Raw genomic sequence first — 12,644 nt, 5'->3', positions numbered from 1 at the left:
CTCACCTCCCCCAGATACAGATTAGCTCTTTAATGGCACACAATTTTCACCATTTCAAGCTTTCAGAGTTGGAAAAAAAAAAAAAAAAAAAAAAAAAAAAGCAAAAATACAATGTGAAAATTCTCAAAAAGATGACTGTACTAGGGTAATAGGTTTTATCCTTATCAGTCTGTGTGCATCTTCATGTCAATGGGGAGACATTGCACCTGAAAATAGTTAGAATTAAATTGTAAATGTTTTTTATAGTCCGTTTTTTCAACACTAGGGCTTACTGAAGCAACTGGGGGTCTACAGTTATGGCAAAGTCCATCGAATACCCCACTTGCAATTCAAACTCCACTCTAGGCAAGACACATTTTACAAGAGGCTCAAGTGCACAAAACTGGTCAGGCAAAGAGATTCAGCAAATGAACAGAACACAGCAAGCAAAAAGCAATGACATTTTGGTCAAAGAATGGTTGTAAATACATAAACAAATAAGCTTAGCAAACACTTCATTTGATCTACATTTTGTATAACTTCAGACAGACTAAAGACACTGTTCACAGCTTCTACTAGATGAAAACACTCAAGCTCCTGTGCCCCATTACTTATACCAATTTCAAAGATGCACAAATATGGGGAAAGGCCCTCAAACACTGGTCTCAAACTGCACCACTGCGATTTCCAACAGAAATGAAAAAGATCTGAAGCTTCACTGGAAAACTCAATCCATCGAGTAGAACAAGTCTAAGATGACATCTCTGCTTAGTTTATCAGAAGCATATCGGCATCAAGCAGGAATGGAAATCAAACCAGAAATAGATAAATCAGACAACTGAATGTGCCAACAAACAAAAGAATATAAAGGTGAAGGATCGGATGAGATGACAAGAAAAGTGGAATAGGCATAAATATAGTTGCAACTACAGAAAACTCCTGAACAGCCTCATGTTTCAGGATTGAGTGCAGGAATGGTTAAGGAGGGGTAAATTTAAACCAAAACATGGAAGGTTAACACTGGCGGCTCAAGACAGTGGACTACATACACTGTTTACAAAATCCATTAAACATGTGGGAGAAACAGACAAATGTAAGTTTTGTTAAACAGAATTGAAACAGTCACATCTGGTTTTGTTAAACAGAATTGAAACAGTCACATCTGCCATTAGCATATCACAAACGGCAACAAGAAGGACTGTATATGGAAAGGCATAATAATGTGGCAGGATTGTTGCACTGGGGACTGTGCACACATTAAGGTATTGAAGTGGCTGAAAAACACCGAAAACATACACAAAGCATAACAGAACAAGATAAAGTTTCTCACATGGAATCACCATTACCAACAGTTCAAAAAACAAATGCGAGAAAACCAGATATAGTAGTCCACGAAGAAAAGTACCACTGATCACTGAAATTGCTGCACCCAGTGACTACAATGTCTTGCGTACACAATAAAATACCAGGATTAGCAGGCAGAAACTAGGGCAATGTGGAAGGAGAATACCCAGACTTTTATAAAAGAGGAGGAGGGAGGAAGGTCTTATGAAGAGAATTTACAGTTGTACTTGGATATGTTAACAGATACATGCAACTCCGTACGAATTGCAGGAGTCTTTACTGAGCACATTGGGGGTGCTGTGAAAAGCCCTTCTGGCCAACATCAAAGATTGAAACAATACTAATTTCATTTAATCATACTCTGACTTAGGAAAGGGGTTCATTCCTGCCATGATATCAGAAACCTAAAAGACTTGGAGAAATTACAACAAAACAGATTACATACTATGAATAATCCTACACAATGGTTGCAATAGTCAACTAATCCAAAAAAAAAAATCCATTTGTTAATGGAGGTAGTCGGGTCTTTGTGGACCCTTTTCAGCCAGTCTGGGCACAATGCCCAATGCAATATACAAAGCAGTGCAAACATACAGTACCATACACCTCTGGAAAAAGCTGAACCTCAAAATGTGCAACCAAAGACAAATCCGTTCTGTGTACATGTAAACTTAAATATGCTGATAAAGGATTACAGGCTCACAACTTTATGCTGAATGCAGAATACCTACTTCTTGTCTGTAAAACAGCAGTGGTAGATACTTTTTGGGTGTATAATAGGGCTTTAAGTGAATTTGTAGTAGTATGTATTTTTCCAAAACTTCTGTGGCATGACTTCGAGACAAATTGAGGTCTTTTTCAGACCATTTTCTTCCTGTGTACAGAGAAAGATTTACAATAGGGTGCTGTAAGACAACCGTTTTATAGAATAGCTTAAAGCAGCTGTGCAGATAGAACTTGAGAACTTTTTTTCAATTTAAATATAAAAAAGGTACTCAGTTCCACACCAGGCAAGGTGGCAAGCTACGGAGCAGCCAAGCTATTGAGCAACAGGGTTTCAACTGTCTGACCTTATCCATTATGAAGGTACGGAATACAAAATGCTGTGGCGGGGGTCAAGATTAAGCCTCTAATTCGTTAAGAGTTTTGTAACTAATTTTGAATTACTCAGATTAAGGGCTCTAGTTTTCCAGCTTGGCAGGTACCAAACACAGTGGTCGCTTTCGTTGTGTTTAAATTAAAGGGTGGCTAGTTGCGAGACAAATGATTAACTGAGGTTACAACGCTTAATCGTTTGGATGTGGTCTGCAGGCAGACCCACCATTAGCATACAGTGATCAAATGGAGTGATTTTTGTACAGAATGCCACAAACATTAGCAAGAGTCCAAGAACTAATCCCTGTGGTACTCGAAATGCCATCAGTCCCGTCAGGCAAGTAAATGCTGAACCAAAGAACTTTCCGATTCCTTACTTGTACAACATGATCAACACTTTCAAAAGCACCAAGAAGGTCACAGACTAGACCATAAGACAGCTTTTTTTTCTGTTTTTTTTTTCTTTACCATGGCCAATAAGTTATTAGCCACTGTGTAGATTGTAGTGAATATGTTATGACCAGTTCTAAAGCCATGCTGCAATCAGCATTTCTATAATTATGGTTATGCTCAGTTGATTGCATCCCTTACAACTAGACAAACATTACAAGTTGCAGTGGGAGAAGTCTTCTCTGGGGGTTGAGGGCAGACTGTTTAGTAACCCAACCCTTTTCACACATTTTCATACAGCAATGCAAAAGGAGGCAGAAGTAATTCTGTGTGTGGGTCAGTTTTCTTACCTAGCTTTTCTAAGGAGTACCATTACTTTTCTTTTTTTTTTTGGGGGGGGGGGGGCTGCTTAAAGCAGAATGAAGGTGTGAAGCTTTGCAATGAGGACATGGTACAACTCTGTACGGTGAATGTGATCACTACCTTTTAAATATCTACCTATACCTACCACCACAAAAAATGTTTTGTTAAATTCCCTGTAGGCACGAAGCATCCATAATGAGCAGTAGATAAGCGGTGTAGGGTTGTTAATACCTTTTCATGGTTTCCAGGATTTATGGCTTTAAAAAAGGGATTTTTAGGTTTCATGTAATCCAAGAATACTATATCGATAAAAAAAAAAAAAACTAATAGATTAGAAATTCATTGTAAGAGTGTGGCTGTTTTACCAATACAGAGGGGGGGGCAGTCTACAGTCATTTAGTTCACCTTGTACAAGGTCGATTAGTTCTTTATGATCCATATCCATTAGGAAGTCTTCATATATGGCGATACTGTCAACTGGTGACACTACAATGGTTTTCTTCTTTAACACCACAGCACCTCCACCCATTTTTACTTTGTTCATTAAGGAAAAATGTAGAAATTGTTATATGAATATCAAATGGAAGACTGGCTCAAGGAACCAGATTTCAGTTACAACCCAAACATATCCATTTGTTTTCAATTATCCAAGCCTCTACATAGTCCCCTTGACTTGTGCACACTTAGGTGACACAAAGTATTTGTTGTGTTTTGCTGACTGGTAGTCTTAACTGCTGATGTACTGAATTGGGAGAGGCCTGATGAAATAAGCAAATTCTAAAAAGTTCTAGTAGTTACTATAAATCACACCTTTAAAAGGTAATACTTTTACTTCAAATAAAAAAGGGTACATACCAGTACCAACGGCCATGATCTTTTACAATTTACTGTCATCCCTCCCCATTAATAGCTCTTTTGACTTAGTTTCTGTTTTACACACAGACTAATTTGAAAGCTGTATAGGTTACTCTGGTTTTACTTGACTGACTGGTGTTGAATGAGATAAAAGTAGGTAGACAACCATTTGGATTGTGAAGGAAATACAGTTGGGCAAGTATGGGACGCCCTGCCAGTGATCGGACTAGACAGCACAATTCCAAAGATTTAGGGAACCCTCCATGCACCCCAGCAGCAGAAAGTCAGTGGCGATGGTAACAAGATGCCAGAACCTCCGAAGAGGAGGCTAGAGCCCTGCCCAGACAGGAGCAGTATCAATAAAAAAACCCTGACAAAAACAGCAAAAAAGGAGGGGGACAGAGGGGGTCAATCTACTGCAACAGTATTCTTTTTCAAAGACCCAATAGGATTGAAGATGTTTACTTGCACAGCTGTACTATGTTAATCATTAGATCACTATTGCAGTAGCTTAAACTATACGGATCAAATACCAGAGCACAGAGAGGGAGAACGATCAAAGTCCAGGAGCCCTTGCAAAATAGCCCTAGAATCCACAGAAGGAACCAGAGCTCTTGTAGAGCGAGTCCTCTCTCTACCTGGAAATGTCTTGCTATGGTGAGAACCACCGATAGCATAAGAACTATTTAGAGATTCTCTGTTTCAAGACTGGCTATCTCCTACAAATGCAAGAAAAATGAACAAACAGTTGTGCAGAAGTCTTGAAAGTCTGTGTCTTGTCATTGTAGTATCACAGTTGCCTGTAGTGTATACAACTCTTTTTTCAGGTTTTAGAAAGAAAAACGGGGAAAATAACTTCCTGGATCAACGTAAATTCTGAAACCACTTTAAACATACCTATCTTTGTGAAAGATAAGGTTGAATTACCACAAGAGCTTAAAACTCTTCATGCAGAAGTCAGAGCAATAAGCAAGTCTTTCCAAAACAAAATTAAAATCCTAATAAGAAGTCACCTGCTTTCCAGGTGGACAGACTTGAGGCAGGGGTAGAAAAGGAAGGAATCTCGGGGTAGACCAGCAGAGATGGCACAGGTGTGAAGCTTGACAGAACAGTATGAGAAGATCGGAACAACTCTTCACACAAGTACCGCACAGAAAAAAAAGAAGGGGGGGGGGGGAGTCTTGAGCTTAAAAGGTTGTTAGCTCTAGTTATGACACCAACTAGAAAGGCTTTGTCCACTTATCCACATATGATTTTCTAGTAGCAGCTTTTTTTCTCCTTCAGTATCTACTGCATATACTCAGAAAAAGGGTGCTTACAAGTAGTAAACTTCTATCATTCATAAGGTCAACTGAGGAAGCTGAGGGCTGATGTGCATCAAACAAACCTTGTCCTGTGCAAGTAAAGTTACAAGCATCTTTTAATCCAGAGTCATTAGCAAACTGGGTCAGAAAAATGGGCCAACTATGTTACTAAATGGCAGCAGCAGCAGCATTCCCAGACATGGGCATAGCATTCAGACAACAGGGAAACCTTCTCCGTTACCTCTCCCAGGACCACCAACAGTGGACTGGTTCCTCGTCCACTAAAGGGACCAGTTGCCAGAGGAAGTGGCTATCCCCTGATCTACAATGGCTGTAGGTGCTACACCAGAGAGATCCAGGGTAAAAAAAATGAGTGGTCTGAGGTATACAACAAATGGCCACAACAGAGTCACAAACCTACGGCTGAGGCAAACTAACTGCCAGCTGTGGTGGCAAAAGATGTTTACTTATGGTTTTCTTTTTGTGGCTAGGACTATCCATGGGATCAGTGGTCTGTTCCATGGTCAGACTGAAAATGGTGCATCTTTCCCATGGAAAAGCAAGCAGAAATTTCCAGTAAACACTACCAGTCCAAAAAAGTTTGCTTTTTTTTTTTTGGTAGAACTCCAGAGTAAAAAATGCACAACATGCCAGCACTTCAAAATTTAAAAAAAAAAAAAAAAAAAAAAAAAAGGACTTTGTGGAGAAATGCGTTTTTCAGTTACTTAATATCACTTTTAACCCGACAGAAAATATGGCTATGCCATTTAAAAGTATATTGCAGTCCATTAAAACAACACTCTTAGCTTTACCTGAAGGGTAAAATAATAAAGCATCAACAAAATGGAACTTTATCCTCCTAAAGGGATGGTCTCCCCGCAAAAGAAAGAACAAGCCTACTGTCAATCAAAAGCCTCAAGAGGAGCTTACAGTGGCAGTCAAGCTCCAAAGAACCTTCAGACTGGTATATAGCTACTACAGCAGTGATCAACAGGATGAACACCACTGCTTTCTTCCAAAGCTTCACCGCCATTAGATAGACATGAATGTTAAAGTCTCTTTCACATACAACAGTGACTAGGCTGCACAAAAACATTAAGATGAATGAATTTTCTTTTTATTGCATTCATAAGCATTTCTAGTGCAGACACAGAAAGCCCTAGTTACACAAAACCACTTACCTCCACATTGTACTTCTTACGAGCCTTTCCCACGTTGATGGCCAGGTGGGTTACCATCACAAAGCTGGCCACACCTGTCAGCACAACATACCCATACTCTTTAGACAGCACCACCATCTTTTACACTATATAAAAAGAGAAGTTATAACAGTTAAATTAGCAATATTCTTTAGACATTTTTAAATAAAACTTTAAAACTACTGCTACTAATCTTGTGAGCAGACAGTTAGAATACATGCCTTCTAATTCAGAAAAAAGTTACAGAATGCATTCAGACAAACAAGTCTGCTAAAACTGAAATAAAAAATGCAACAACTTTTGAAAAACTTGTAATGTTACTGAAACAGTTTTGCTTGGAGAGCAAAGCCACCCTGATACAGATGTCAATACTCCACACACTCATTTTTTAGGATATACAAACTTTGAGATAGTTATACCTTTGAAGAGGGGAAAATATGCCTTCCTGTAAAACTCTGTGCATTTACAGCAGTTACCGCTGGCATCAATTTCAAAACAAATGAAGGTCTGCATGTCCACATAAAATATGCTTAAAACGTATACAAACAACCACACGTTTTTAATACTGCTGTTTACAAACTGTCAAAATGTTACATCAATTTCACCCAAACTAAAGGTCTGCATAATCAGAACCATGCTTAAACACGTGTATATATATTATATTATAAATTACACACAAACGCACGTTTTTACTCTGGTGTGTACAAACCGTCAAAAAAGTTTCATAACTCAGGTCCATCAGGCTCTAGAGCAGAACACTTTTCTAGTAGTATCAAGATGTTGCCTGACAAGTCATTTGACTGAGTGAATAACTCATTACAAGACCACATCTTAAGCAATTGTCTTATTGCTGACAGTTGTTAATGTTCTATTCCATTTTAATAGAAGATGAACATCTGTAAGGCTAAACATATCAGCTTCTCCTGCAGAGAGAAAAAAAAAAAAAAAAACTCAAACTGCTAAAAGAAAGGAATTCTGTAACCACAAAATGTGTACAAAACAGAGCAGTACTTAATTCCTGCATAACTACTGAAACATTAAAGTACCTTATCTTAGTAATAGTTAAAATATTTTGAGAGCCCAAAAGTAGCAATTACTTCACTTGAAGTGTGCATAAAACACGTGGGAGGGTGTGTGTGTGTTAAAACAATGGAGGATTACATGGTTAGACATATGTGCGAGTTACAATATGCCTGTGCTGCAAAGAGCCACTTCATAGCTAGATTGTAATCCAATTTATTTGTCTCGGTGAATGGGTCAACCAGGGAAAAAAAAAATCATTCTTAACACATCAAAAGCAAAAACAATGTTGTTTGTCACTCAGAGACTCTTAATACTGTAACAATCTCTGACACCATCACCTCTCCCATGGAGCAAGCGTCTTACTTCAAGTAACATGGTCCGTTAGACCCCTCACTCAATTTCATCTTAGAAAATAGGAGTACAGCTTTATGTATTTTTAATCATACCGAACTAAGCCTGCAATGGAGAAAGGAATCCTACTTCATCATCTGAAATTCTGCCTCTCCACTTCTCTTGTCCGCAAATCAGCCAAAAGCTTACACTATCATTCAAAACACTAGAAAACAAAATTTGTGGATCACTCATTCCCAAAAAAAATATAATCACCACCACAGAACTAAAGGCAAGCTGGTACACAGCAGGCCTACAGGTCTCTCAATTCAATGAGCTTGCATGAACAGGCTCTCCTTCCTTCATCCTCATGCTAAATTAGACAAGTTCCCACCCCATATACAATCTCAGAAACCTGAATCATAGTTGTCCTTTAATACAAATCCAACTTTCCAAATTTTGTATTCTTAGCATTGAGCATTATTTGTATTTGTTTCACTGCCACTTCATGTTTTTTTGTTTTCTTATGTACTCTGTACGAGTGGTCATATTACTGAAATTGGTCAGAAGTGAACATTAAGCAATAAACAAACAAAACATATTGGTTCTGCTGCTCATCAGCAATTTTCACATGCCACATGGTATAATGCAGATTCTGGATCCCCAGTCTATATTCAGATTTATGGAATTGAATTAAGTACTTTCAATATTAAATACAGAACACTGCCCACCACATTTTACATCACATCAAAAATCAGCTATCATAGTCACTATTAGCATACAGTAGTTGTAAACTGGAAAAAAATAGTACATACCAGACTGTGTAAAAATAAAATATTTAATTTTACTGCTTATGCACAAAGCCTGACCAAACTGCTGAAGAATACATCTATAAAAATGACACTGGTGTATGCATATATTTCACAATCTGTGCACAATTTATAACTGCGTTTCGCATATGTGACTTGTATTTCAGTATTAACTGGTGGTTTTAAAATTGGCAACTTAGAGTGATCTTCTGAGTCATTCTTAATTAAGCCTGATGAGCAATATCAAGAAGGTAGAATGAGATCAGGGAATCAAACAGCACTCCAAGAGTTTATTTAAAAACACACACTTCTTATACTGTACACATAGGTACCCAATTATGATTTTGGCAGCTATTGTCATACTCCCTTTTTCCTCACAAAAACTTCCTATCAAAATCCAACACTATTTACGCAAGCAGACTCCATGAAAGGCACCAATTAAAATTTAGCTTTTTAAACTGCAAAACAAACATCACCTCCATTGTGGAGAGAGCTCACAGGAGATGAAAACCTTCACCATGCTCCGAATATCCCAGTCTAAACTATGTCAATACCAGACAAAAGCCATGTAAAACGGGCAAACTGAATTTGGAAATGCCTTTAACAAAGAACACAAGGTCTTCAACATTGTTCTACAGCCCTTGAAATTAGGATGCATATAGGCCAAATTCGCTTGTGTAACTTGCACAAAAAGAATCCCCTATTTCTTTCCAAAGTTGCATAATGCTCTTACGCAATTTTAAAATAAGTGCACGGAAAACCATCCTACAGCAACTACAAGCTAAGCAAGCATTTTATGGGAAGGAGCATCTCTACACATCATCCTATTTATTTTGCTCTCACTCTTGGGTACGAGCTTTGTTACGGTGTGTGCCATCACTGAGGCTGTATGACCTCAAAGTATTCTAATGATTAGACTCAAAAGTGTCAGTCATTTGCATTACCTGATTGTAGCTCAATGAGGAACACTACCTCTTTTAATGTGCGACAAATGGGCAAAATGTGGAACACTTAACTTCACCTAGGAAGCTCATACGATGCTTAAAATGTGCTATTTTTACATATAAAAACTTATCTTGATAAATTAATATGATTCTGGCCCTCTATCATGGATATCATTAAAAAAATACCCAACACTGAATGGTTGACAGATATTTTCAATGTGGAACTTTGAGGAACATGAATGTTTCAGGACCTCAAATGAGGAACGTTCCTCGTAATGAGATACACTCGAGAGGTATATGTACCTGATGCAGCTTATCGGCTCTGGAGGGGCTGACCTCTCCTGGAACCTTTAAGGTGCATGTGTCTCAGACTCTAGTTATAATTACAAATGCAGTTTACTTATCACTTTCCAGTAACTTGGAAATCTGCAATGCACGGTTCCCTTTTGCTTCCCCTCCAATAGCTGGTTTACCCCGAATGAGCAGCATGACAGCATACATAAGCTTCGGAATCCATACATTACCCTCTGCAAAACTCTGATTATTAATGCTAAAAATCATTAGACTACACTTTGCAAGTGTATGAAAGAATAACTACATTTGTGTTCGTTTTCAACGTCCCACTGTCTAATGGCAATGGTAGCCGCTATTACTACTGAACAACTTGAAAATTTATTTCTGCAATGAACTCCTGCTTTCAATCCCAAACAAGTAAAAGGGCACTTCCGGTACTCTCTCACAACTATCCATTACGTTTTCATCAAAGTGCAGTCCAAACATCCACCGTACGTGGGAAAGTCCCCTATTTCGCAAGATTGCTTCACTGTCACAGACTCATACCGCCTAAACACCCTTACGTGTACCGTTAAATCTAGAACAAGCTTTCTCAAATCAAGCGCACAATCAGATGTCCACTAATTACGTTTAGTGCCTCGACAGTCCCATCTGAGTGCATCAATCGGTACCAAACAGGAGTACTAATTGTCCTTCCTCAAAACATCTTTTGGCTTCGACAGCAACACCTCACAACCTCTTAGAGTAAGAAATCTGGGCAAAGCCATAAATAATAGGAGGACAAAGCCCCCCAAAACAGGGACACTTTAAATACTGCTCTTGCAGACTTACAAAGATGATAGAATAGCATTAATTTTCTGAAGGGTATAAAGTTTGAAACTCAAATGCCTGTCACCATTTTCTGACTTCAACCCTACATGACTTGCAGAAAACCACGACTTTATGAGAAATAGACCAAAAATATGAGACTGCCCAAGATCTTACCGCGCCTGCACTGTAATCAATACGGCGCTCAGACAACTCCCATCGTTCACTGTATCTTGCACTGTAATCAATACGGCGCTCAGACAACTCCCATCGTTCACTGTATCTATGATGTCTGGCAACAAGCAAACTGCTTGAAGCAATCACATGTGGGAAAAATCTATTACATATGTTTCTGGTTTACGGGAAGTTGCAAGATAAAACTTTCACTTTATTAAAGAATACAGTATTAAAAATGATAGGGGATTGAGAAAAATAACTTCTACCCCAGGGAGTTGTAAGACAGCGTTTTAAAATTCATTAATAGATAAGGTATTTTGCCATAACAGAAAAAAGACTATTTACATCTAACTCGTGGTTCCCGGCAAACGCAAGTCTGATTTTTTTTACACATATCTCTCCCTGCTCAACTCTTGTTTAACAAGTATATTCGTTAAAACTTTGAAAACTACTTCCCAAAGATTTTTTTACGTCCGTTGACAATCCCAAACGATCTAACGTCCTTCTATTCTGAAAGACAATGTGACCCTTTACAGAGTATTTGTGGGGGTGGGGGGGCAAAAAAGAGGCCTTCATGCGAACCAAAAACTAGAGACCCTTATTGTGTACAGATTATCTAAAACTCTTTAATTCCCACAATTTGAAACTCTTAAATCCCACGTAAGGCATCCCACGTTATTTTTTCGCATCCACAGCACACCTACGCACACTGCTAGTGCTACCTACGCTGGCTGACATTTAGCTAATTTAAGTGTCCTCATTGCCAGTTTTACTGAGGCAAATTCAGCAGGCACACCTGGACGGCCCAGCCGGAAACCGTGTCAAAACTGTCATAAGTGAGGCCATGGAAAAACCTTACAACCCAAGAACAGCAAAAATGGTTCAAATACTTCGCATTGTCTTCACCTGACAAACTTGATGCACTGATTGCCAGTAGCTGCAGTTAATAGGAGTGACATTTCAGAGAATAAATGATTTCTCTCCGGAGAGGCCCTGTAAGGACAAAGGAAAACTACGTGACCTTGAAAGGTTCGAGATTGCGCAACAATCTCCATTCTGCTCAGCCACGTGAATACAATCTCCTATAATCAAACCACGCAGGTAGAAAGCATATCAAAAATACTATAAAGAAGTTTCCACGCAGATGAGATGCACCACGGCATACAATCTCTGAGGTCACCATGGCCAATGATAAAAAAAGGCTCTACAAACATTTCGGCAACATCACCCAAAATGAAAGATTAAAAAAAGCCACAACTATACTGAGGCACTGACAGCAAGCACATGCTACAAATGACATCCACAAACCTCTAGCAGATTTAACTACCCGCTGCTGTTAGTAGACGTACCCTCTGAAGATCCACGCTAGTACTTAACTGCTCAGCAATAGGACTTCTAAACTCGGCAATTCCGATTAAAACGCACGAGTCAAAGCAGGGGTGGAGTTTAAAAATGGGTGTCAGCATGAGTGTGGGAATAAAAATCTTATTTTTTTATTATAGAAGGAAAGAAGCAAAAATATGTGAAAGAGGTTGTCAAAACCTGTAGTTTTATAGGACGGAAGCGCTGAATGACAAAATGTAACAAGTACAAACATTTCTTAATCTTTATAATATTAAATCTTGGAGAGAGGAATTGTTTGTTACCTGTCTGCTTGGCAAGTAGGACTAAATTGGACTCGTTGCGGTGAAAAACACCTGGGAAAAAATTCTGACTCCTCTGTGCTATGAG

At 38.7% G+C, this 12,644-nt stretch overlaps 1 protein-coding gene across 1 annotated transcript in view; it reads right to left on the bottom strand.

The window, feature by feature from the left end:
• Positions 1–12,378, bottom strand: part of MGST3 (microsomal glutathione S-transferase 3) — a 97,410-nt gene extending 85,032 nt beyond the window's left edge. Inside the window, 2 exon segments of the mRNA XM_044085399.1 lie at positions 6,512–6,636; positions 12,241–12,378. Coding sequence (XP_043941334.1) covers positions 6,512–6,628 — 117 coding nt within the window. The 5' untranslated portion in view covers positions 6,629–6,636; positions 12,241–12,378.
• Between the last annotated feature and the right edge of the window lie 266 nt (positions 12,379–12,644).

This window comes from Protopterus annectens, chromosome 10.part0, assembly GCF_019279795.1.
Source record: "Protopterus annectens isolate FY-2018-M chromosome 10.part0, PAN1.0, whole genome shotgun sequence".
Taxonomy (NCBI): Eukaryota; Metazoa; Chordata; order Ceratodontiformes; family Protopteridae; genus Protopterus; species Protopterus annectens.
This window is presented reverse-complemented; position numbering and strand designations above follow the sequence as displayed.